Genomic DNA, 27,046 nt, shown 5'->3' with positions numbered 1-27,046 from the left:
TGTGAAATGCAAAGAAATGTGATTTGTAGCCAAACTCTATTTCATAGAGCCACAGTCTACACTATACTTATACAGTAAGTTCAACTAGCATTAAACCAGATCAAAAGGGTCCCATATTACCAGTTTCAGCAACACTGTGAAAACTATCTTTGTCATCCATGTGTCTACACGTGCATCTGAATGCTTAAAGATCACATCAATTACAAATATTCTACATGATGAAACATTAAAGACAGTAACACAAGATAAAGACTTAGCATTTATATAGTCATATATTATTCATAGATTATTTGCAGAAACTTTCACCTCTATGTTTGCTTCTCTTGATAATGTTGACATTTGTATTGGGAAATCAAGTGTGACTTGAATTTATAGAACATGTTCATCACTCAGTCTCTTATATTTTGTGACTGGCAGATGTGACTGCCCGCTATGAGACTGACTCAAATCTAAATTCATTTCATAAAGTAAGTTCCTCTATGTCATCGTCAAATGAAGCGATGGCACGGATAGCAGGTCTACTATCTGCAACGTGTAGGGTGTTCATGGAGGACGCTGGAGGGGTGGAAGACCCTGAGCTGAAGCTGAGCAGTCCTTCCCTTCTTGAACGTACTCCATTGGTAGTTGGAGGACTGTTGAGGACCTCCATTTTATTGGAGGCGCTCACACTGTCACCAGCAGGTGTTGCCAGAGCACCAAATAGCTGCTGCATGAGGCTAGACTTCCTGTCATTCCCCACTCCTCTTTCTGTCCCCTTTTCTTTCTCTAGCTCCACCCCTCTCAGACTAAACACACCTATTGCTTCTAATGCAGAGTCCCTGTCCTCCATGGGCGGAGGTGGAGGGAAGCCTGAAGAACCTCGCAAAGCTGAATTTCCAAAAGAAGGCGCGTAGCTTCCGAATGCCAAGTCGTCGCTGGAGATTTGGGACCGTAGGGCTCTCCTCCCCATTCCTGTCATACCAGCCCCACCCTCTTTGCCTGATCTTCTCCTTCCACCTTCCCTGCTTCCAGCACCAGCGCGTAAACTGGCCAACTCCTCCGATTCTGTGAGGTTAAAAATTGAAGAGTCATGGTTCCTCTGCTCAGGAGGACAAGGAGAAGAATTGTCACTGGCGCCCTTATTGGACTCAGAAGGACTAGACTCTGCAAACATGGTGTCCGGGGCTCCGTGGTTGTGACGGTCTATTTCACGCATCTTAGCCAGCAGCTGTTCTTTTTTGCGGCGAGCTTCCTCTGCTGCTTGCCGATTGGCCAGAGTCTCCTGGTTCCACCTCTCCACCTCTTCCTGGACATGGCCACGCTTCCTGTTGTTCTCTTCCTCCTGGTCTAACAGGGAGCTTGTCCTCTTTCTGTCTTCTTCTTCTTTCTCCCACCCTGTGGACATAAGATACAGCCATTACTGTTGCTTTCTTGTGCCTTTTACTTATTTTCTCAACAGGGACACGTATGTATACTCTTGGTTTATCTTACCATCTCTTAGTCTCTTAGCCTTCTCCTTTAGCACATTTAGCTCCTGGTTGAGTTGCTGTTTCTCCTCTTTCTCCTGCTCTTTCTCCTTCACCAACTCCTTCTCCTTGTCCCTTTCTTTTTCTTCGTCTCTCATCTTCTGCTGCTCCCACTTTTGATGTCTGTCTTCTGTCTCTGCCTGTCTGTCCACTCTGTCAAGCTCCTGTTGACGTCAATTGATTGAGAGAAAGAAGCATGAGAGGTGAATGATGGACAAATAACAGTGACAGAAGATGAAGTGTGGACATTGGGGTATAGTGAAGTGGAGTCACTTTACCTTGAGTGATAGGTATTCATCAGGTGCCTGTTCACTGTACTCATTGGCATCAGTGATGGCAGGGGGAGGTGTGGGGAAATCCACACTAGACAGCCTGTCTTTAGTCTGCGCTGCCTTGGTGCTGCTCCTGCTGGGGACTATGTGTGAAACAAAAGCAGATAATATATTAGAGTTCATTTTGCTAATCCAAACCATCCTTTGATACAGAGCACTAGTTTTATGACCAATATATATTAGCGTCAATGTTCAACAACTTTTCAAAACCATTTTGATATGCATAAACATGCAAAACGTGGTGCACACGCAATTTTAATGACTCTTCCAGGTTTTCCATGACCATAGGAACAATGACACATCATTAGAGCTTAAGGGTTTGTGATAAACACGGTTTAGCTAACTGCACAAATGAGCTTCTGTTTCCCTAAAACAAACACACAAGTTCATGGAACAGCAGCAACCAATGGTTAGGCCCTACCTTTCCGCTTTGTGCCACTGTCACTATCTTTTCTAAGTGAGGGTTTCATCATGCGGTTGGCATAGATGTTCTTGGCATCTAGTTCTCTCTCCTTCTCCTGATGAGAAAATAAATCAACAAAGGGAACATGTCATACACTGAGCAATCTGCTTTTTATGCCCAATCATAAAGAAACAATTGGTTTCAGTTGGTATCTTTAAGAATATTATTGTGCGTATAGACCTTGAGTTTGTTGGTCAGTCGCTCCAGCTCCTCCTGCAGAGTCCTTATCTCCTCCTGGGCACTGATCGTCTTCTTCCTCTCTGCAGCCAGCTGCCTCTGGTAACTGCTGTTGCTCAGCTCCATGCTACGCTCCATCTCCTTCAAACACACACAGGTAAACAAATACACTTTCCAGAAGCTGCATGACAGAAAGGAACTATAGACTAACAAGTAATAGCACTAGATTCTAGAAAAATTAAATGTTTGCAAAGCTCAGCTTTATCAATAAATAGGTAAATAAATGAAATCTAAACTTACCTTAATCTTTCGCTCTGCCTCTTGGGCTCGTGCCTTCTCTTCTTCTAGCCTGCGGCTTAGCTCATCTCTGGCTCCCAACTCCCGCTGGTCGACCAGCTTCTTCAGCCGCGCGATAGTCGTCTGACTCCTTTGCAGCTGCTCCTCGCTGTCCTTCATCCGCCGCTCAGCAGTCCGTTCCCGCTCTTGAGTACGCCTGAGCCGTTCACGCAGCACGTGGGTCTCGTTGGAGTGGCGCGACAGTAGCTGGGAAATCTCGCTTTCTGTGTCATCGTAGCGCTGCAGGGCTTTCTCTTGACGTACCTGAAGCTGCAGCATTGGAAGAAGAAATTCAATTTTAGGGTGACACAGGTGTTCAAGATGATCAGAATCACAATCACAATCACAATCAGAAATACTTTATTGATCCCCGGGGGGGAAATTGTACAGTACTGGTGCTCCCATTCAAGAGTAGAAAGTAGCAAAAATTTAGAACTAAAAGTATATACAAAATATAAAAATAAGAAATAGAAAATAAAAAATATACACATTTACAATATTTAAGTGAAAATAAAAGTAAAAATATATACAATAACAATGTGTGTATATATATATATATATATATATATACAGTGCTTAACAAATTTATTAGACCACCACCCAGTGTAAGGGGTTTGCCACCGCTGCCCTAAATTAACAGTATTGCTGATTACCAAAATATTTTATGTTTCTGTAATGGTTAATCCACCAGTATGTGCAAGCCAAGCTCTTAAATTAAAAGCACGGTAAAGTAATAGTAAAGCACATTATTATTTTTTGATTGAAATGCCAAATTACAGTTATTTACTTGCATTCCTGAACAGAAAAATCTGTTTTGTGGTTGTAAGAATGCAAGCTGTTATCAGGGCCAGAGGAGGTCATACAAAATATTAAGATTTTTGGTAATATATGTGAATAAGGACTATTTAGTTGTTCCAGTTTGTTATTTGCCTAATAAATAACAATACAATGTTTAGTTTGGAACATGTTTTTGACAGATTTCTAAAATATCTGTGTTTTCTCATTTTTATGACAGGTGGTCTAATAAATTTGTTAAGCACTATATATATGTGTGTGTGTGTGTGTGTATTGCACTGTTGTGTATGACTATATATGTATTGCACTGAAAATTTAAGGAATAAATAATAATGAGGTAGTATGTGTAGGAGCAGGTCCAGATTTTCAGTCTGTTTCTTCTGAGTGTCTGTGACACTCAGAGGGAGGAGTTGAACAGTTTGATGGCCATGGGCAGGAATGATTTCCTGTGGCGCTCCGTTGTACTGACCAGTATGTCATGGAGAGGATGTGAGACATTGAGAGGAAGAAAAGAGATTTTAAAAGGTAAAAGATTATGTGATTGATTTTCCTGCCAAGATGTGTGTTTATGTTGTCGTAAGAATTATTTTTAACAATTATACATGATCATTGGCCACTAAAATCTGACATTGTTTCGTCAAGACTCTCTACGTTTCCTGGCCTCATATATTTGACCCAAACTTAACTAGAGGGTTAGGTCTACCTGTCTGAGAATTCGATTCTCCTTCTGCAGCTCGTCAGTGCGCTGTTGCAGCTCAGCAAGTGCATTACGCAATTCATTGATCTTTAGCAGGCGGGCTGAAAGCATCCTCTTGGTCACCAGGTCCAGGTCTTTAGGGGGTGTGGAGTCCTTGCTTTGTGAACGCACTCCCCTGCGATGCTGCTGAGTCAGGGGTTGGCCACCTGGACGCTGGGGGCGAGATACACCCCGGCGCCCCACACCACCTGCCAGTAGAGAAACACACATGATGTAGAAATAATTTAAAAGGTAACGACAATAAACACTTTCACAGGCCTTTACTGACACAGATGGACAAGTGCACTTGTAGTGGTGAATATAAACTAGGGTTGAAGTTAAAGCCTGATGAAAACCGTACTCATGACAACATAATGAGCGTGTTGTTAATGACTTTAATAATATTCAAATGGAACTTAAGCAGGCAAAATTTGCTGTGTATAACAATTAATTTGTGAGTCAAAGTTCAGGGTAAAAACTGCTCAAAACAATCTTAATCCATGTTTCGTCCGTCAGCAGAAGCTGCCATGTTAAAATCTGCCTTACACTGCCATCACCTGGCCAGCAAAGCAAATTTAATCAGTAAGGGATAAGTTTCATTCATACTAAATCATTTCCTTGCTTTACATACCTGTCTTGTGGAGAGGGCTGCTTGAAATCCTCTTTGCCCGCACTCCTCTTTGAGGGCTAGGGGATGGAGTCCGGGACTGGGAGTATGGTGAGAGCGTGCCCTCTGAAGGAGACTCATTCTCATACTCCTCTGAGTAAAACGACTCACTACTTCTCCGTCCCTCTCCATCTGATATCCGGTCCCGATCTGGATCTGAGTGCCAGGTTCGGGTTTTCGATCTACTCTCAACGCAGTCTTTTTCATCCTTATCCTGGATCTTGTCCCGGAAGTTCTTTTTGTGTTTATGGAAGGATGATTCTCTGGAGTCTTTCTTTGTGCTTGACGATCTTTGATCAACATCCCGGTTGTCTTCATATGGATCAGTTATGCTTTCAGATTCCATGTTGTCGCTTTGAGAAGAAATGCTGTGTTGAACTTAAACACAAAAAGTGGGAAAAAAAAACACATCAGACTTTGAATTACATTACAATTTGTTACAATTTAACAGTAGCAAAGGCTTACTTGTACAAGAAGCACCTTACTTAATTTAACAGACTTACATTAAAAGTGATAAACAGAACTCAACATTTGTACTGTGCTACTCAGATGAAAATTCTCAATATTCATCCAAAAGAGTAATAAGAAGCTAGGCCGACTGGTTTCTCTCAGGTTTTCTGTATTGTGTGTCTTGGTCACTAAGCGACAACACACATGAGGTGGAATTTTCCGTGGGGCTGAATGATGTATGATATCACTATTCCACACCACTGCTGCTACATGAGATACTAGCCTGCCTCCATCGGCCCTGGTGACTTATTAAACAGCCAGATTATTACTTTTGACTGCAGTAAAATGCACATGAACACACATGTTCAAAGAATACAGAAAAAGAGGAGAAAGAAATTAAGCTATAATGTGTTTAGGTGTTCTGACTTGATATTTTTATTCTGTTGATTGTAGATATAGTGTTGCATATTAAATGTATATTGTACCACGTATATACCTTCCTGCACAGTTTTATTATTTTACATTATTTTGTCTGTAACTGTATTTGTCTAATAGCATTTTCACACATTTGCCCACAAAGTTTTCTGTCTATACAAAAGAATAAATATAGAATTCACGACTAATACTGAGGGACCAGTACGCTTTTTAATATTTGTGTTAATAGCATATAAAGGTCATGCAGTCATCTGGCCCTTTAATCAGCCGTGACAATAATAGAATTGCTTAATGTATCTATGGCAACACCAGTACAGACAACAGCATCACCATAAGCAAAAAATTGCTTAACTGTCTGCCAAGCAGTACAGAAAGTCCGGCACCTTAATACAAACCTGTTTTTGGAAACTGTGTCATTACATTAGTGTTCATTACATACAGACTACACACTTTAACATTGAAAATGGCTCTCATGTAATGTATGTCCTCCTCTAAAATCATTAGCAAGAAATACACACTAAGATATGCCTGGATGTACAATATTATCTATAGTCAATAGTATCTTCACACTCACCACATAGGTGACATTATATCCCCATCGTCTCTGTTGTCATCATTCACATCTTCTGCTTCATCGTGCTCATGGCTGACTGTCTCCGGAGGCTCCTGATAACGCTATTACATGAGAAGATCCATGTCGTCGGGTCACAAGCTCTCTAGTGAAAGCAAATATACAAACAAATACGTACTATCAATGGCTTACTATAGCGATAGTACTAGCTTCACAGGCCGGCTGTCTGTGACACCAACAGATTGGATTAAAATAGGCCGTCTGTTGTTGACAGGCGCACTGTTGTGAGGCTGCCTACCACGTAAAAGCATTAAAATGTAGCTAGTACCTGAAGCCAACCACACTTCTCACTGGGCCCTTTACTCGTATACAACATGATCAAATAGACGTGAATAAGAGAGAAAAGTAGGTATTCAAAGCATAACGTTACTGACTATGGCCTTAGCCTATAAGGGGTTGCAGAAAGCTAACAGTGATGGAGGATTGACTTATTGATGATAGCTTATTATGCTAGCATAGCAACACAAAACGACCATCAACAGGTGGGATGTGTTTTAACGTTAGCGCTCGATGTCTACTGGCACCAACCTGTCCGTTTTCCGCATCTTTTAAATCTTACTGGCTTTGTCTTATTTAACTTACGTTTAACTTTGTAGTAATGGACAGCTTCTTGTTTAGACTGGACGGCTAATGTTAGCTACAAAACTACATCGGTTACTGGCAAGCTAGAATTAACTTTAGCTAACTTAGCTACCGTTAGATGTAAGAAGGCATGGTCGTCCGCCTTTTGTTGAAACAAAGAGCCATGGCTATCGTTTTAAAATGCATCGTCCACAGTGAAACAGCAAGACGGAGTTCAGATAACAGCTATCCTTGGCTAGTTTTTCGTCCACGCCTTGAGGTTTGCTCCTGTCCTGCCGCTGACGCCCTACCATGGCAACCGCAGCAGTCCCTGCAGTACCACTTAAACACCAGAGTGGCGCTGTATTACGTGTTGTGATAAAAAAAATAGCTGTAGGTTTGTAGTGGTGTCAACTGGCACCACATATTTGCTTTGTGTTTATATCATAATGCACTGCTATCTGGTCATCATATATGTAAGATATCATAGTCATTCTCAGCTGCTGATATGGTCTCTTGCTCATGCTGTGCAATATTTCAATTGTGCTAAAGTTTTGAGGATGTGAGCATATGCAATGTCTGTCACTTCAGCAGCAGCATGTGAATGTATGCTAGACACACAGATCTATCTGGACATCTGGATCTACAACTGCATTAGAATACACACAGTGATGGATGCATAGCCAGATTTTTTTTAATTAATGTTTAAGTGCCGCTGAATCTGGATTCATACCACAAACTGATTGAGACATGCCTAAATTCACCAAATCTGAATGAAATCTGAAATACTAAGTGATAAACTAACTGGACACAAGTCAGGCCAGAATCCTGAGAACTACATTTCCCTGTTATCAACCCCCCTACCCGAAACTAGCTGGGGAGGTCACCTACGTCAAGTTGCCAGAAATGACCAGAGTCAAGCAGACGTAAAAATGTTTTTTTTTCTTTCAAAATAAACAGGTATGGTTTGACATTAAAATGATATATTTGTGATCTACGCAAACGCAAATGATATAATATGATTATAGAAATCCCCTTGAATCGGACCATTAGCATCTCCTAATTTGATTAAATAACATCTAATTGTGTTTGGTTAAGAGTTGTTCACGTAAAGGCACATGCAGAAAGCTTCCAACTATATTTATTTGGACCTCAGATTTGGTCCATACTCTCTTCATTTCACAATGTTACGCACTGTATTTTTTGTTCTACAAAAAACAATTGCCACATAGAGCAATCACGTTGTTTGACAGTTTATTTATTTTGAAAATCACTACCGGAAGCCCAGTGTTTTGCATGATGTCTGTTGCATCTGTGCACTGAGTGAGAATCGTTGAGCGCCACAGTCAGCAGAGACGCACGCTGTTTTATTACCATGGCTCAGTTCAAACATCGGAGACGCGGTTCTTCTCTCATCTAAAAGACGGCCTGCAGTTTAAAGCCTGTACTTGTTATTTCGGGAATAAACGAGACTCGCTGCCCACAAACAGTTTGTTTGTCGACTGTCTGACATTAATTTGAGATTAAGATGGTCATCAAGGTTTACATCGCCTCATCAAGTGGCTCTGTCGCGGTGAGTGTTTGCTAATGTGTTTACAAGCTTGTTGACAGTCGCATATGAGGAATGCAGGCATATTACAAATGCATGTGGAAATGTTTAAGCCGAATAGTGTTTATTTGCCATTATGTAACTGCACTGTGAGTGCGACTGTTTGCGCTCATCGACTTCAGACTGTTCACAAGCAGTGAAAGTAATCAGCATCATTCAGACAGGCGGGCAGGTCTCTCACTGACTTAAGATGCACATTTTTAATTGTCAGGGTTGGTTTCTTATCTGAGCGATGCATGTGTCATTTCAGCCTGTTGAATGTTTGTCATGTTTTGTCATATTGCACACCACCTGACCTGCAGGCCTCCATTGTGCAAAAGCTTAATAAATAACACCGTCTTGTAAAACTTCTTCCTCCTATAGGTAGAACAAAGTGCGTGTAAACAAGCCAGGAGATGTCCATTTGCATGCAGGACAAAATAACAGTAACACTTTATTAACTCTGACCTCAAAAAGAACAGAATCAGTGTCTCAGTATTTACAGCAGATTTGTGTTGTGCTACAGGACCTCCACTGATATTTTATACATATTCATGATGAATATCCTTTTACTATCATCAGGAGCAGTTAGAGGTGCTCCTCTGGAACAATGCTTCAGTCCTTTTTTTGGAGTGACCTTACTCTTATTTGTGTTGTGAGATGTTCCTTTCTACTTGTTCAACCCCTGAGTAAATCTGGGGAGCGGTTCCTACAGTATTATGCAGAAGGCTTACTCCAAATCTATAAGACTGATTTATGTCAGTAGGTGTAATTAGAAGGCCATTTACTGTGGGTCTTGTGTACTGCTGAAATGATTAATTGACTAGTGGTTCAACAGAAAAAATTAGTTGATAGCTATTATGATGATTGATTTCAGCTTCTCGGATGTGAGTTTGTGTGGGGGTTTTTTTTTATCGTTGAATAGTGAATTTGTTTTGGAGATGTCACTTTGAGCTCTCAAAAATTGTTTTATAGACTCAACATTAAATGGATTCATCTGAAAAACTACTTGACAGATGAATCCACAGTGAAAGCAATCATTAGTTGCAGACCTAGTCATGTAGTGCCTCTTGGGGAACAACAGGCACATGCCACTGGGAAGGCCCAGCTGATACAGAGTGTGAGCAGAAAATCATCAAACAATACTCCCGCGTGAATGCTTCAAGTCTTAGGTAATGGGACAAATGAGTAATATATTTATTTTATCACGTCAGTAAAGGACAGCACAATCTTTGAGTGTTTACAAAGGAGTTATTTTTAACTCTATGACACATACATTCAAAACACACAGACTCCCTCTCTCTTCCACACACACACACACACACACACACACACACTGTGCTTCCAGTCACGCATGCTAGAATAGGTCCACCATTTGGGTCAGTTATGTGAGTGTGGAGCTCATGTGAATGTGATTCACTCTGAATGCTTTTGAATTGAGTGTAATTGAGTTACAAGTGACTGAGTAAAGAGGAAAGGTGAGGCTGGATCCCGCAGCCGATTTAAAGTGACATGGATGTGTGCGAGTAAAAATGAAAGACGGAGACTATAGTAGAGTGAGATGGAGATGGAGGAAGACAATAATACTGTGTAAGAGAGGGAGTCCAGGAGAGGAAAGCTGGAAAAACAGACAGGTGCAACACAGGCAGGAAAAAGACTCAAGGGGAAAGTAATAATCAAAACACCACAGTGTCCCCATAAAAATGAGCAGTTCACAGCTTAACAACAGCAGATTAATGGGGTGGAAATCATCACCACAGAATGAATGAAGTGCAAATTAGGTTATACCCCACTCCTCAGTGCATATGGAAGTTCAGTCTCTATCAGATGTTTTTCTGTCATTTCCTAATTCCCTGGCAATTATCAGGAATGTAGTTGTTAATAATTAAAAAATAGTCACCACTACACATTATCTGTAAGTAAGAAAGGATTTCACGCTTAGAAAGCACAATAATCCCTCCTCTTGACCAAGACTGTGCAATGCAAGTTTGTAGTAGCAATGTTTGGAAAAATCCAGTCCATCTACACTTTACCTCTTTTTGAGGAGGAGTTGAGGAAGGCTTGATATTCAGATTTCTTTCTTATCACCATAACAAAACGATATCATTTCAGCCTGTTGTAGCTCCAACAAATAACACATTTCTATTTTGCTCACATTGGTGTAATTTGTGTATTTTTTCTATCACAAGTCCTCTCTTTCCCTGTGTCTCTCTCTGTCCACGACTGCAGGATTAGTCTTAACCTCCAGTTAATCCCTACATTTCAGAAAGTGCTCACGAACAATGCATGCATACTCACATACTGTAATGTGAGTGTTTGTATGTCTTTTAATCCTACGTGCACAGACATTCAAAAAAAAAAATCTGAACTCATCCTTCCCCCTAACACACACTCTCACTCACCCTCACTGGGGCCACCTCTTTCATTATTTAGACTCATGCTGCCTGCCTTTCAGCTCAGAGGAAGGTCGTCTCATTTATACTATATTGGAGACCAGCTATGTGACATAGTATGGACTCATGGAGTTTTAACCTTTTGACACGAACAAACAGACAGCTTTCTCTTTAAAGACAGTCACTGTCCTTGCAGTTCATTTACTTTTCAGAGTCCAGATGAAGCTGTTTAATGGCCACACACAGAGAATCACTGTTTGAAAGACACAGCAGATTATTTGCCTCGTCTTGTTTGGGTGTGTGTCTGTAACAGACTGTCCAGAACAATCCCTTACTGTCTTTAAGGTAAAACAATAGCTCCATTGTTTCCTTTAGCATCATTAAACTAATGGACACACATGACATGTATACACACACAAGCACACAGGGCTGATGTCATTCAATTTTCATCATTTCATTCAATTATTGTTTTTGTTTTTATTTCATCCTTTTCATCAATCAAAGGCAGAATTCCTAGAAAAATGTTTTACGCTGTTTTATATTTGTTTACACTGTCACAAATTGTTTGGAATAATCAGCCCTTTTGTGATGTTAATGAATGCTCAAGCATACATACTGTATTGACCAAATTTGAGTCACCACGAGAGACTGCATTAGATGATGAAAATGGAGACAAAACAGAATGAATGAATAAACAAAGTGGATATTGTTAAAAGTAGAAACCATTAATGAATGTTTACAGGACGTCTGATGTTGATACTGAATGTGACATGATTTCATGCTCCAAACAAACTCTGAATAACTGGATGTTAGAAATAATGCAAATCAATGAAAAAGATGAAGGGAAAAAGGGCACAAAACAAAACTGCAGTTCAATAAAATAAGTGATTTCCCTCCCTTCATCTTTCTAATCATAATTGCTTCTATTCCTTGAAAACTGGAGAACATCAGGACGGAGAGGAGACTGACACTCAGCTGGTAGAGGTCTGAGACGTAGACTGTGTCTCTGTGTCTCTGTGTCTAACGTGTTTACGAGCTTCCCTTTCCGTGGGAGTTTTGTGTCTTCTAAAATTATCCGAGGAATGTTTTTTTTTTCTCTCAGCATTCACAAACAATGTCACGCAGTTTCACTCACACATATCCCAGGGCACATAGGATAATACCATAGGGAGCTGTTACATCCATCCCATAGACCACAAATGGGAGAGAAAACACGTAACACCCTAATTCATTAGATAATAGTTCCGCTTAGAGAGCCTCTCCTGAAATCTAGTAAACTGTCTTGGTGTGATATAAGGTCATAATACTGTATTGAAAAAGGATGTCAGCTTTGCAATTTAAAACCTAAGCTCTTCCACTAATCAATAATCCTTCTTAATGTCCCCATCACCAATGGAGTCACTATGCAGTGAATACATACAGTACACTCCACGTGTGTGTGTGTGTGTGTGTGTGTGTGTGTGTGTGTGTGTGTGTGTGTGTGTGTGTGTGTGTGTGTGAGAGAGAGAGAAACCCTGCTCTGATTCGATGGGGGTCTGCTTATGGTTTGTCATTGCAGGAGTGTATTAAAGATCCAATTGCTTGGCCAAGAGCAGTATACAGAGATGGGGAACGCCATACGCACATACTGCACAGTGTCCAGCTGCACTTTATGTACACATGAAGGCAATATGAGATTATACCTTTGCAGATAATGTACATTTGTTCACTTTGGCTTATTGTTGATGTAGCAAAGCCGTTGTCATTTTTCTTTTTATAAGGTTTTTTTTTATGGACATCTGTATCTTCTTACAGGCGACCATCTCTCCCAAACCAACCCTCCTCCACTGTTCTTTCTTTTATTCATTTTCACCCTCTCCAGGTAAAGAAGCATCAGCAGGCAGTGGTGGGTTTCCTGGAGGCCAATCGAATCAGCTTCCAGGAAGTAGACATTACCATGCTGGAGGAGCAGAGGCTCTGGATGTACCGTAACATCCCCAGAGACAAGCAGCCGGAGAAAGGCAACCCACTGCCTCCACAGATCTTCAACGAGGATCGCTACTGTGGGGTGCGATGGATTTGTGTTTCTAATGTTTATAATAAGCAACCGTCCATTTTTTGGACGGCGTTCTGTTTTATAGTATTTACAGTAGGTACCATGTGAAGTTTTCATTGATTGTCATCTATACACATATCCTTATGGATAAACAACAACAACATACTCCTCTGATCCATTACATCGCTCTGTTAGTTACTATGACCCACAAGCTAACGTCAAGTGTTGTTTTATATGATGGGCGGAGTTAGCCAATCGCCCTAAATCACATTTGATTGGATAGATTTATGCCGAGTTCAAATGAGTCATCCTAAATAAAGTAACATTTTACAGGAGGAGTAAAGAGGGACACAGGATTATAATTTATTTTAAAGGCGGAGACCATGAAATTGAGTTTTTACATATGGAGTATGGATTATTGTTAAAGCTCAAGATGGTTATGTCAATAATTCACATAAATGCAAGTCAGTACAAGGTTGAGCTAACTATGCTGGTGAATGAGTTTGATCAGTCAGAGCTTGCCATTTTATGTCCTCCACTTTGCACGCTACTCTGTAATCCTGTCGTAATCCAGTTTCATGGATGGGGCAGATTATCTGCTCTGTCTGCTGTCACTTTCACTGGCCAAGGTAATCCAACATTACTCTGCAATGTCATGGCCATTGAGTTACATTAAAAACAGCAGTGGAGGGACTACTTGGCAGCGTTGTTTACAACCATCTTTCAAATTGTGGAGATTATGTAACACTCAACATCCTCTTTTTTTTGTCTTTCCCCTCAGGACTATGAAGACTTCTTCCAATCAAAGGAGGACAACACTGTGTTTGCATTCCTTGGGCTCAGTTCCCAGCCCTCAGTGAAAGTAAGGGAGAGTGTGTAGGCATTTGTGGCTGTATGGCACATTAACACCAGCAAGTGCATTCACAATTTGGACACAGAAATACATGCTGTCTCTGTGGTATAAATCATGCAGCCAACAAGTTTCACTAATTTCTGTAAACTGCCTCTGAAACATTTGATTTATAGCTTATTGGTATTTAAAGCGCATCAGCTTCTTTTGGGAGAAAAAAACCCAACTAATCCCATACATCTAGATTCAGAGGCCTTGTCTCCTCCCCCTCAATCCGTTATACAAATATTGAGATTTATCTGCTGTGTCTCCCAAATATAAATATGGAGTCTCATCTTCATATTGGAACTGGACTATGTCAGTGATTTTGAAAGAACACAAAATTACTGGGACCATTCGATGATCCTATTGTCTAACATCAAAGGAGCTTATTTCTATTCATCACTAAAGAGTATGTATTTGATTTCCCCCGGTCACATCCCTTTTCCATCTCCTCTAGAGGTTGATTGGATAACTAAGTTAAAAAAGATCTGATTACATATAAACCAGCAGGATGCTGCAGATGCATTCAGTTATATATATAGCATATAATGTGTGGTCTAGTAAATCTACGGAGAATGTAGATGATAATTGTTTTTTGCCCCCCAATCTCTAGGATTCCGAGTCGTAACCTAAGTCAAACTGCTGGTATGTGACGTCCAGGGAACCTTAAAATATGAGGACAAAAATGGCATCACTTCCTGTGTTCCTTCTGCTACGATGCCAGCAGGTCGCCAAACATCAGACCCCGTGGATTTCACCCTGTACGACTTCCCCTGACTTCAAAAACTCTTTAAACAAAATTCCACCATCTCCACGAAGTGTCCGATTCTTAAGAGGCCACCAAGACTTAAACACAAAACAAGGGGATTAACTTTACGATGATGCATTTGTGTTTCCTTTTCATGTTTAACACACTGTGACAAACACTGTTGGTAGCATAAATTCTGTGCAAACTAGAAGACTATGTAGCAGCTTTTGCATCAGTAGACCAGTTGCTTTAGGTCCATCTACAATGCAGTGAACTGATCAGGTACAGCAGTGCAGCACAAGTCACCTGTATCGTGTGTGTGTGTGTGTGTGTCTTTCTCAATCAGCAGCTGTTAATGAAGGCCGTGTTAAGTGTGAGGTGTCCTGAGATGCAGCACTTAATGCAACCTGAAACAACCTGAGCCATCGTGTGTGTGTGTGTGTGTCTGTGTGTCTGTGTGTCTGTGTGTGTGTGAGAGAGAGGTGACCGGGACAAATGCAGCTTAACACAAAGCAGATGAGACTAAATGATAAAAAAAAATATACCTAATATCATTTGCCAGCATTCATGTTAAGTTTATAGACCCTGCCATCATATAAAACAAACCTTGTTCTCGTATCATTCCACTGCCAAACTACTTTTATTAAAGGACAAGGTTGCTGTTATTCTATGTATTTTTGTTTGATAAATCCAATAAAAAGACCAAAACCAACAATGTGTTGGTCTGTCTCTTGGCACGATCTGTCTTCCATACCCTCTCTGTGTACATCCCATTCAGTCCTACTGAAGCAAACATAACTCAAACAGGAGTATATAGTGTATTTGTTGCGGGCTATTTTAAGCCATGGATTAATACTCATTTGGTGCTCTAGTGATTATTCACGGCAGCAGGACAGTGCATGTAGGATTTTCCCAAAATAAACTACTGTGCCCAGGTTCATTGTAATGAAGGAACATGTCACCCAGTGCATCGGTGTGGCTCATTCATGTGTCTACTACATCCTTTACTGCTACTACTACTATCTACATGTTCAGCAATACCTTCCGGTGCTGACGGTGAGGTCATTTCACCGATACGACCTCCATTTTTCGAATGATGGTCTCTTCTTTGAGTGGAACAAACCACAAACAATGCTGGACTTTCAAAATAAAACCCCCAGCTTGTAACAGGAGCTTACTGGGGGACTAAAGACAAGGCTGGAATTTTAAGATAAGTAATTCATTTCAGGTTTCTGAATTCTCAGAAATGCTCTGTAATTTATTCTATGTTTTCAGACAACTACTACTTGCATATTTTAAGCTTTATTTTAAGCTACAGAAACCATTCAAATCTTAAAACTTGCTCTTTTAATTTATGCTTCTATTCAACTTTTTTTTTTTTTTTAACCATTTATACTTGGTACTTAACAATTTATTACAATAGAAGTGACAACCATTGACATTACAGTTAAGCTTCCAGGTTTTTGAGCAGTGTGGTGCAATATATTTGAGCTTTCAGATTTTTAAAGCAAATTAATTTCAGATTTCTGCATTTTCAGCAATGCTTTGTGATTTATTTCAGCTGTCAGCATTCATATGCATTTTCAGTAGGAAATGCAATTTTCCAGTTTCATTTTTCCCTTTTTCATGGGATTTGTTGACAACATAAAAATATAGATAATCACCAGCTTTATCCTCTAATCAAGACTGCCATAGACAAGGCATGGTTACAATCATGGTCACATGAGCTACAGGAGTACGCTTCACAGATTATCAAAGTCTTATCTGACAGAGGACAGGAGATAAGAAATTGTAGTTTATTGCTCAGAGATAATCGAGTGGAAAAGCTCTGCGCTGAAAGACTCTGCCTCCCCTTCTCTCTTTCTATTTCCAAATGTCTGAGTAAACAAATGCTGAAATGTGAGCGGACTGCCCTCTGTGTGTTTTACATATGTCATGAACATAAATTAACACATCACGGCCAACTATTAGTCCCGTCATCCAATCAGTATCCTATGTTCTCTCTCCCAAACTCCAGCGCTAAGCCCTTTCTCTTCATGTCTCTTGTCCTTATTAAATTATCATGGGTGAGTGGTTGACTAATTCCTTTATGTTTACACATGAAGGACACACACAAACAATTAACTGTATGCGTATTTCACACAACAAAGCAAATTACAATATTTTCAGTTGATGGACCTCAGTATTTTTCATGTGCATGTTTTTGTCCAAGTAATACTACTACAAAATTAGCTTCAGAAAGTGATTAAAGTGCTACACTTTGCATATTCGAAACCCCTTTGTTGCAGAGGTTGGGAGGTCATTTTGTTTTTTGTGATGCAGAAACCCATATTGACAAGTGAAAGCAAAATTTGGTAAACAAATGTTCTTTGGTGTCATGTAGGCATATCATACCTGCAGAGTCAGAATAAACTCAGTAAACATCACCACCTCTTGGACACACCTGTGCAGTGGTTGCAAAACCTGGACAAGAAGAATGGACTCAATTACAGACTCCAGAGACAGGTGGCGTGGGAGAAAAATCTGTCGTTACTTGGTCAAAAAGCAGCCTTACAGTAAGCAACATGAAGATAGTCAAACAACAGGCAATGGAACAAACTAATGGTGAGTAGCTGATCAGCCTGGAGGTGGAGTCATTTGGAGCGGGAAGCTCTGCAGTGGCAGCTAGTGGACAGTTGAGGAAGGAGTCTGGAAGGAGATTTTAGGATGTTGCAAATGTAAATAGAGAAAACAGGACAAGTGGAGGCAGAAGAGGGAGAAACGGCGGATGGAGCAGATTAATCTGACACAGTATTGCCTTTGTTGTGGCTGTGAATTAAAATCTTTCATTCATTTTAATTGTGATGTTCAAAGTATATCTTTAATATTCATCCATTTCATGAAAACCTTTGAAATGCTTTGTACTACAGATGAATGGATGTTTGTTGGCAACAATTTCCTCTAATCTGACACCAGTAAATGAAAAGATACATACTGTACTTGCTATTTACAAATTATTGATGATTTAAAAACACTGAATGCCTGCATCTCTCCATTTAAAGCTTTTTTTTACTCACTTCTAGCAGGTAAGTGTCCTGACGATTCTTCAAGGGTTGCTAGACTGCTTTCTTGTTTTCAGGCAGCTCATAGTGCCCTCATAGTGCCCTCTTGTCCCAGATGAGTTGTAATGTCATTTCCCATCAGAGAATGATGCATATCTCTGTGTCTGTAATGATTTACCCAGACATCAATATGTGCTTAACCTGCTGTCCAAACCTCAGTATCCTCAGTTCTGTCATAAGAGAAAACACTGATAGAAGACTGAGAAGACTGCAGTCTAACCAAACACTGATGTTCCCTTCTAAGACTGTTTCATTTATTAGTTCTTAGAGGTGCTTCGCGAGACAAAGGCAAATATTTGAGACTATTATGTGCCAGATTTTTTTTCTTTCCTTTCTTGTTAATCCTCTTTCAGCCCCTCAGATTTATTTTATAACCCCTTAAGGGGGTGTCCCGACCCCCAGGTTGTGAAAAACATTAGGCCGTCCTTAATGTTATTAGTAACACCTGTGCTTTTCTTACTATGACGTCTGCAGGGAAAAGGCCTATTTAGCTTACAATAACTCAACTCAAAACCAATAATTATTTATCAGTTATATACTAGTTAAATATGTATAGGCAAGAGTTAATCAGTGAACACGTAGGAAAAAAATTTATGAAATGATTTTTCATGATATAATGTGGCCTCAGGAAGTGTAATATGTGGTCATTTTGTGAAATGGCGACACGTGCTACTGTAACTGGAGGCAAATTAAGGAAATTCATCATGTGTGCAAACAGATGGAACAAACCAGGCAACTCAAATTGCTGAATAGACAAGTCAGTTAGGCAATGTCACGCACAGCGTCCATGTAATGTACAATATATTATAGACAAAAGAACATGACCTTGGCAAAAACCACATTCAGACAGGTGAAATAATGCCAATAAATTCTATCAAAATATGAATGCATTCCTGGATATTGCTGATTTTGCATCCGGCTGTTCCACGTTTTTTGGGGGCGCTTTGAGAACGGTTGGAAATCTACTTGCAGCATCGACTGTGGCTCCAATTGTGCAGTAGCAATTCTGGTTGCTCCCATGACATTTCACAGAAGACACTGTCGATGCAAAATATTTTGAGATGCATAACAGGAACTAAAAAAATGCAAAAGTTACTGAGGTTCAAACCTTCACAAGGGGAAGTGTTGGTGAGTCATGTTAATGGTAAGATGTGGGACAAGAACTGGTTCTGTCAGGTCAAGCATTTGTGAAAGAACAAATCTCAGTGGATTGAGGTCTGTTGCCTCAGATTATTAATTGTTCTGATGAGCAAAAAACTGCATCAACCCATTTCGTAAGGTAAGAAAATGACATTTGAGTGCTTTTGGGTAAACAATCCGTTTAAAGGTGCATCAGAGGAGGACTCTTGTCCATAATGGCCATGGATTTACAAAATACAGACAAAACAGACCTGGATTCTTTTTACAGCAAAATCCAGGTAAAAAAAATGTTAAGATATTAACCAGGATTGACCATATTAAGGTTAAATACACAATATACAACAAAACAAAAAGAATAATTTGAATATTTTCTTTTCATGTTTAAAAATGTATCATTATTGGTAGGATTAAAATTTAAATAAGAACGCACCTGCCAAATAATTTTCGGTGTAGCAAAGCTTACATTTATAATGGAATTGAATGTGGAATGGATTTGCATTAATATTTTCAAATTGGAGGTACAACATATAGCAAATGTCTTTATGCTAGTTCATACTACTTCACTGAAAGGGGGGAGATGGCTGTGTTGTGTACAAATTCAACATAAAAAGGACGGCAGTGAATGAGGTGGGAGGGGAAAGGTGGTTCTGTTTAGCATTGGGAGTCAGTGGTCAAGTGAACCTCTTGACATTTGTACATAACAACTCTCCTTTGATCTGCATTTCCCTTTTGTTTTTCTGCAGCTGATCATTTGTCGTGTCCGTAAATAAGTGTTATTATCATGTACAACTGCTTGCAGCATTATGTTACATGTGGGTGTGTTTTCTTGTTGAGTATAATGTCTTTTTCAAATAGTAATGTAGATGTTGTGTAAAACAAAATGATCTCCCATCATCCTCTGTCTTTAATGATTGATCAAAATGTCAACATGCATCCAGGTTGCAGTCCAAGTCCAGGCAGCCCCGTTTTATTTGTAACAATTACTGGATCTGTACACGGGCTTCTTTCCTTTTGGTGTTTCCAACATGATCAACCTTTTATTTTGAATTGTTAGTTGATTTTAATAGCTGCCCAGACTTGTTGGATTTTGAAGGTAAGAGGGATACTCTATCACCAGATTTTGATAAAAAGTATTTTTCTGCTACAGACAAACAGCACCACAAAGACAACACCCTTTTTGAATGAAGAGTAACAATACTTCTTTCGTTTCTACTGTACCTTGACAGCATTTGACCCACTTCGAATACACAATATGATCTCCATTTCTGCAGAAAAACGACGTTTCATTTTTTATATGTCAATAGGTAAGTTTCTGTTTTTTCAGTTTGACTTCTTCCTTTTGACTTTTGTTTTCTTTACATCTTAAATCAAACTGTATGAGTGCAGAAGAGTCAAATAGTTTGGTTGCATACTCTCAAAACCATGAGAGATTTACAGTAAACAGAAGTTGTAAGCGTTTGTGTCAAAAGAATAGTATTTTATTATTGAAAGTGTTGTCAAATTGATCAAAGAAATATTCTTTCTTTGATCAATTTGACAAAGTTTATGTTGGATAATTGTGTTATATATGTGTTATATATTTTGGGACCTGCAGGAAAATATAATGCTACATCTCAAGGGGCCTTATATTGATTCGTAATACATTTAATAAATTACAACACTGACTGCTATGCATTTAATGGACAATATTGTTTGAAACATTAATGACAAATCTCTGGGCTGTTTCTGCTGTAGGCCTACTGAGTCTATCACTGCTCACAGGTCAGTAAGTTCTATTTGTGTTTCATGCCTGGAAACCCGTGCATATCAATAAGATATTTAGATTTCTACATCCCGACTTTTTGTTATTGAGTTCATGGTGACACAACCTACAGCTATTGTGCTTTCATTTTTCATTTCCAGAATGTGAGAAAGTTAAGCTGGTCGGGCCTTCGCGTTGCTCGGGTAGATTGGAGATATACCACAGAGACAGTTGGGGAACAGTGTGTGATGATCAGTGGAGCATTGCCAATGCTGACGTAGTGTGCCGAGAGTTAAACTGTGGGACAGTTCTTGAGTCCAAAAAAAGTGCCTTCTTTGGAGAGGGAAAGGACCACATCTGGCTGGATGATGTGCAGTGTACCGGTTTTGAGTCCTCCATCCTCAAGTGCCCACACAAACCACTCGGGGAAAATAACTGTGGCCACGTTGAAGATGTTGGGGTTATCTGTTCAGGTAAGACTTAATTCACGTATCTCAGTTATGTTTGCTTTACTTGACCCACTTGTGTTTTATTCAATGTTGAATTACCAGTAAGATACCACTCAATTAGACTGGAAACAGGGGAAAACATAAAAAGGTGAATTGTTGTTTTAAAAAACAAGATTTAACATGTTATGTGGTGAACTGGTGGCAGATTTTGTCACCTTCGAACAGAACCAGGCTCCCTGTTTCCCCTGTTTCCACTCTTTCTGCTCAGCTAAGATAATCCGATGCTGGCTGTAGCCTTATGTGTGTCAGGTAGATTTGAAAGTGGTTTGATGTTCTCACCTCTGAGTAAGACTATTTCCCAAAATGTGGAACTTTTGCTTTACATATTAATCAGGCTAAAACATGAAATCACAGAGTTAGCTCCTAAAATCAAGCATCACAGAAAGCGTGCCTTCCGTTATTTATTTTTAAGACCAGAAATGTGGAACTGTCAAGAGAAATTGGGAAATACAGCTGTGGAGAAAAGCAGCTAATGTAGCATTTATCTCAGCAACTGATCGTATTATTTTCTCACTGAGAGATTGTATTGTCAGTTCACAATTTACTTGTTTACCTGTTGTCTGCTACCTATGGTGGTAATGCGGTTGCAGCAGAAGCACAACAGCAAGGCCAGCACGTGACAGGCTGCTGCAAATGTAAAGTGCAAAGGGTAGAAGGTAGAAATGGGAGATAAACCAAAACCTAACAGTGAGCAGCTGACCTATTTTTGGTCTTGTCTGTATGTTTGGTAAAAAGTCACATGCTTTCACCTCATGTCACCTTCCTTCTACATCTTTGTTCAAAACAAGGCAACATGAGTGTTCATGCGTTGCTATGAAAGAAGTGGTATTTTAAAAATTCAAATATTTAAAGGGGTGGGAAGTGCGACTTAGCATTGAAAGATCAAAGCAGCAGAGGCTGCGATATCCTGACTTTTAGTCCCTTGCATGGGTCAAGCTCCACAAACACCGGATCCCACATTTCCCATAATGCAACTCAGTGGTGTCTTTCATTCAACCGCCCTGATTACATCATCAGGGTTAGTTTTTTAGACTTTGGAAAGCTTCCTTCAGGACCACAGAAAACACTATAAAGCTGTACTCCTCATGACGAGTAAAGTGAACTTGATGTGTACAATTGGTGGAATGCCCCTTTAAAAATATATTTCTGAACCTGGGATGGAAATTGAACTAGCTCTGTTGCATGACTTTAACAGTATGGGTAATATGTGTAATATATGTGACATTTCTGTATTAAATACATAGACATTCATTATTTTCAAAGTTTAAATTTCTACATCATTTGCAGAACATGTAAGGCTGCTCAATGGGAGCAACCGTTGTAATGGCAGAGTGGAAATCTATCATGAACACAGCTGGAAACGAATATGCAGCAGTGACTGGGCCAGGGAAGAAGCTGAAGTGATCTGTCGAGAGATTAACTGTGGCTCTCCAATCACTCCTTCTGAGGAGCTAAATTTTGGAGAGGCACATGACCTGGATGGAGTCAAAACCTCCTGTTTGGGAAATGAGACCTCTCTCTCACAGTGCAGAGTTCAAGAATTCAAGGAAATCTGTGCTGATGCTACTGTTGTCTGTGCAAGTAAGTCATCAATGTGTTCAAACTACATCAGTTATCTTGTGGTCTTGTGGCTTCTGAATAAACATGCACTTTATTTTTTCTTTTCCACCTGACAGACAGTAAACCAATTCGGCTGATGAATGGGACTAATCAGTGCTCTGGCCGAGTGGAAATCTACCATGATGGACAGTGGGGAACAGTTTGTGATGACAGATGGGGCATGCAGGAAGCGGCTGTTGCATGCCGAGAGATGAACTGTGGGAATCCTCTCACAGTCAGGTACAAGGCGTTCTTCGGCAGAGGTCAGGATCGAGTTTGGTTGGACGATGTTGAATGTACTGGTCATGAGAAATCCCTTGCTGACTGCCCGCACAGAGGTTTTGGAGAGAACGACTGTGACCACAATGAAGATGCTGGTGTTATATGCTCAGGTAACATGTGCTCTACTGTTTGTTGCTCAGATATGTCACATATGCTGAAGTACTTTATATATCATCAGTTTGGTCAAAATCACCCCAAGACACCCAAATTTTCAGTGCCAGAGCAATAAACAATAAACATGATAAACTATGACTTGGAAATACTTATTTTTTTTAAATCTCCAATGAATACTGAATTGGAAATTCAAGAGACATTCCTATATGTGCATTTGTGTGCAGTGGTGATGCAAGCATAGCCATTTCTGGAAAATATTGATTGGTTTTCCCATGAGAAATTTTCTAAAACATTACTTTAAAATTAATATACTATTTGAAATCTCTACCATGTTAGAAAATCCTCCTGCAAAATGTCACAATCATCATTTACTGTTCCTCTTTTTGTGGTTGTTCTTTTTATTTAGAAGCAGTACAATCTGTTCTCCTTACCTCAAACTATATCATTAGGAAATACTCTGTCATTGCTGAAATATTAACACTTTGAATACAATACCTCTCTTTAACTGCTTGCTTTCCAGATGTAGTCAGATTGTTCAATGGGACTGACCGCTGCTCTGGCAGAGTGGAGGTCTTCCACAATGGCCGATGGGGGAAAATGTGTAATAGCAACTGGGGCCATGAAGAGGCTACAGTGGTGTGTAAGGAACTCAACTGTGGAGCCCCCAGAAAATCCCAAGAAAGCTTCAATTTTGGTGAAAGCGGACTGAGAGGGTATACAAGTAGATGCTCTGGCAATGTGAGCTCTATCAACCAGTGCACACTTCAAGAAATCACGGGGAGATGTGAAGGTGTTTCTCTTTCATGTGCAGGTAAGACACAAACGATAGATATATACACTACTCACAATAAGTTAGGGATATTGTGAGAGACTCAGTGGATGTCATACATACGGTGTTTGTTTCACTTCAGAGATTTTTGGGATAGGGAGGCAATTGTATTGGGGTGATAGACACACCTCATTTTGTGTTTTCCACGTAATGGTCTCACTGTGTACAGTGTGCCTTACATATTGGGGCCAATACCAAAAAATACCAAAAGACAACCCTTTTCAATGTGGCATCAATTTCAACATTCTGTGGGTATAAAAAGCTGGTATTGTCAGTAAGTCATTCCAAGTTCATCATTCAAACAGCCATGAACACACGACGTCACTTAACGGACGAGCAGTGCCACCTGGCCATAGCGCGCCTTCGGGTCGGTGGCAGGCAGTCAGATGTTGCTCGTGAACTTGGTGTGTCTCAAAGTGTCATCAGCAGACTTACATCAAGACACAGAACTACTGGCAGAGTTCGTGACAGACCCAGGAGTGGAGCCCCACGAGTGACAGACCGCAATGATGACCAGTACCTAAGGACCTATGCACTCAGACATCGTTATGCAACTGCCACACAGCTGCAGGCCCGTTTACGAGATGTGAGGGGTACTAGGGTTTCCAGACAAACTATTCGCAACCGACTCCACCGCTTTGGCTTGAATGCCAGACGACCGTTGCAGGTGACTCCACTGACACCAAGACACCGCCGTGAACGTTTGCAGTGGGCACAAGACCATGTGACCTGGACAATGCAGCAGTGGTCTACCGTCCTGTTCACTGATGAGTGTCGGGTCACCTTGCACAGAAATGATGGTCGTCAGCGTTGCTGGAGAAGGCGAGGTGAGCGATACACCGAGTTCAACATGGTCCCCAGGGTTCCCTTTGGTGGAGGAGGTGCAACAGTCTGGGCAGGCATCACCAGTCAGCGCAAAACAGATTTGGTTACTGTAGATGGCTCAGTCACTGGTGGTTCTTACCTCAGAGACATCATAGAACCCATCATCATCCCCCAATTTCGCCAGCACACCCCCAACTTTCTGTTCATGGATGATGATGCTCCATCACATCGTGCCAGAATTGTCACAGCTCGACTTCAGGAAGTCGGAGTGCCTCATATGGTATGGCCAGCAATGTCCCCTGACCTGAACCCCATAGAGCACGTCTGGGACCAGCTGAAGCAGAGACTGGATGATCGTACCCCACCCCCACGTGACCTGGCAGAACTGCGTGTAGCACTTGTGGAAGAGTGGAACGCATTGCCTCAGAACAACATCATGAGGCTAGTGAGGAGCATGAGACGTCGCTGTCAAGCTGTCATTGCGGCAAATGGTGGAAACACCCACTACTGACATTGTCAGTTTTTGTTATTTGGGGCTATCCTTGTTATTGTCTAAATTTTTGGGGTAATAAATATCAAACTAATGAAAATGGTGTTTCCTCTCATCCATTATTAGTAATATCAAAGTGAACTTTTACTTATTTCATTAAAATTCAGACCAAATAGGACAAGCACTCATATAAATAACAATATCCCTAACTTATTGTGAGTAGTGTATATACTGTTTCACCGGTCATTAAAACGGTCATGTGGTCGTTACGAACAAGATTAGCCTAGTGAAATTACTAGTGAATATTTTGGCCTGATGGTGGCACTAACACACTATCCTCTTGGGGGTCTGTGTTTAGCACCTGAAGTGTTGGAAGGATCAACCATACAGTCATTGGCATGCTTAAAGGATACAGCTGCTGATACTCTATATCTTTGTTATTATTTACATATCCCATGAAAATGCAAAAAACAACAATGTGTTAGTCTGTCTCTCAATACTTTGTGACTTCTGTACCCTGTCTGTGGCACTCAGCCCCAAGCCCACTGATTTCAACTGAAGACTTACATCTTTAACAGCAGGTCACAAACATAATCAGAATCAGAATCAGAAATACTTTATTGATCCCCGGGGGGAAATTGTACAGTACCGGTGCTCCCATACAGTATACTTTTATCTTTAAAACATTTTATAAAACGTTACTTAAATCGTGCATTTGTTTGAGACTATTTTCAGGGAAGCTAGTGAGTATTTACAGGATGATGTATGTGGGATTGACTCAAAATAAACTGCAACGCCCATGTTCATCATAATGAAGGAACATGTCACCCAGCAGCGGTGTGGCTCATTTATGTGCTTTTTAATAATTTTTGTGAGTACTTTTAACATGAGTGGTCCTGTCCTCAGGTAATCCACCGCTAAGGCTTGTCAATGGCACTGACCGATGCTCTGGTAGAGTGGAGGTTCAGCATGAGGATCAGTGGGGAACAGTGTGTGATGATGAGTGGGACCTCAGAGATGCTCAGGTGGTGTGCAGAGCCATGGACTGTGGAACAGCTCAGACAGCAAAATCTAGTGCCTTCTTTGGTCAAGGCCAAGGAGACATCTGGCTGGATGACGTCAACTGTGTCGGTAATGAGACGTCCCTTTTGCACTGCAAACATCCCTCCCTTGGAGAAAATAACTGTGGCCATGGCGAAGATGCCGGCGTGGTGTGCTCAGGTATCATCTCGGTTGTGTTGTTCATTCCTCTTTGTTAACACATTATTTCACAGAGTGCTTTTTACATTTGCATTTATCTGTCGCCCCTAATGCCTCATAATATTTTGCTGATCATTGTGAAGAATTAAACTGTTAAGATCACAAATAAATATTACATTTATTTCCACTACAGTATATAAATCACAATATCACATACAATTTGAATTAACCAGATATTTCCTTCAAACATGTCTAAACACCAACTAACTAATTACTGTTCTCTCTCCTTTGCTTTCCAGCTACCATTAGACTGATCAATGGGAGTGACCAGTGCTCAGGCAGGGTGGAGTTTCACCATGGTGGCCACTGGTCACCAGCATATAATGTTAACTGGGGAATGAATGAAGCTACGGTGGTGTGCAGAGAGATGAACTGTGGAGATCCTGTCAAGGTCTCAGGATCATTTGGTCGA

At 40.5% G+C, this 27,046-nt stretch overlaps 2 protein-coding genes across 2 annotated transcripts; one reads left to right on the top strand and one right to left on the bottom strand.

The window, feature by feature from the left end:
- Positions 1 to 460: 460 nt before the first annotated feature.
- lca5 (lebercilin LCA5) lies at positions 461 to 5,357 on the bottom strand. The gene is made up of 8 exons (XM_070926384.1): positions 4,976 to 5,357; positions 4,312 to 4,553; positions 2,778 to 3,083; positions 2,481 to 2,618; positions 2,259 to 2,355; positions 1,784 to 1,920; positions 1,471 to 1,669; positions 461 to 1,374 (listed from the first exon to the last, which is right to left on the bottom strand). The coding sequence occupies exons 1-8, from the start codon at positions 5,355 to 5,357 to the stop codon at positions 461 to 463; spliced, it is 2,415 nt and encodes an 804-aa protein (XP_070782485.1).
- A 3,259-nt stretch (positions 5,358 to 8,616) lies between these two features.
- On the top strand, positions 8,617 to 13,984 carry sh3bgrl2 (SH3 domain binding glutamate-rich protein like 2). The gene is made up of 3 exons (XM_070926039.1): positions 8,617 to 8,661; positions 12,931 to 13,116; positions 13,886 to 13,984. Exons 1-3 carry the CDS (start codon positions 8,617 to 8,619, stop codon positions 13,982 to 13,984), a joined length of 330 nt encoding a protein of 109 aa, XP_070782140.1.
- The last annotated feature ends 13,062 nt before the right edge of the window (positions 13,985 to 27,046 follow it).

This window comes from Enoplosus armatus, chromosome 19 (assembly GCF_043641665.1).
Source record: "Enoplosus armatus isolate fEnoArm2 chromosome 19, fEnoArm2.hap1, whole genome shotgun sequence".
NCBI lineage: Eukaryota > Metazoa > Chordata > Actinopteri > Centrarchiformes > Enoplosidae > Enoplosus > Enoplosus armatus.
The sequence above is the reverse complement of the archived record's forward strand: the minus strand, read 5'-3'. Positions and strand labels throughout refer to the sequence as shown.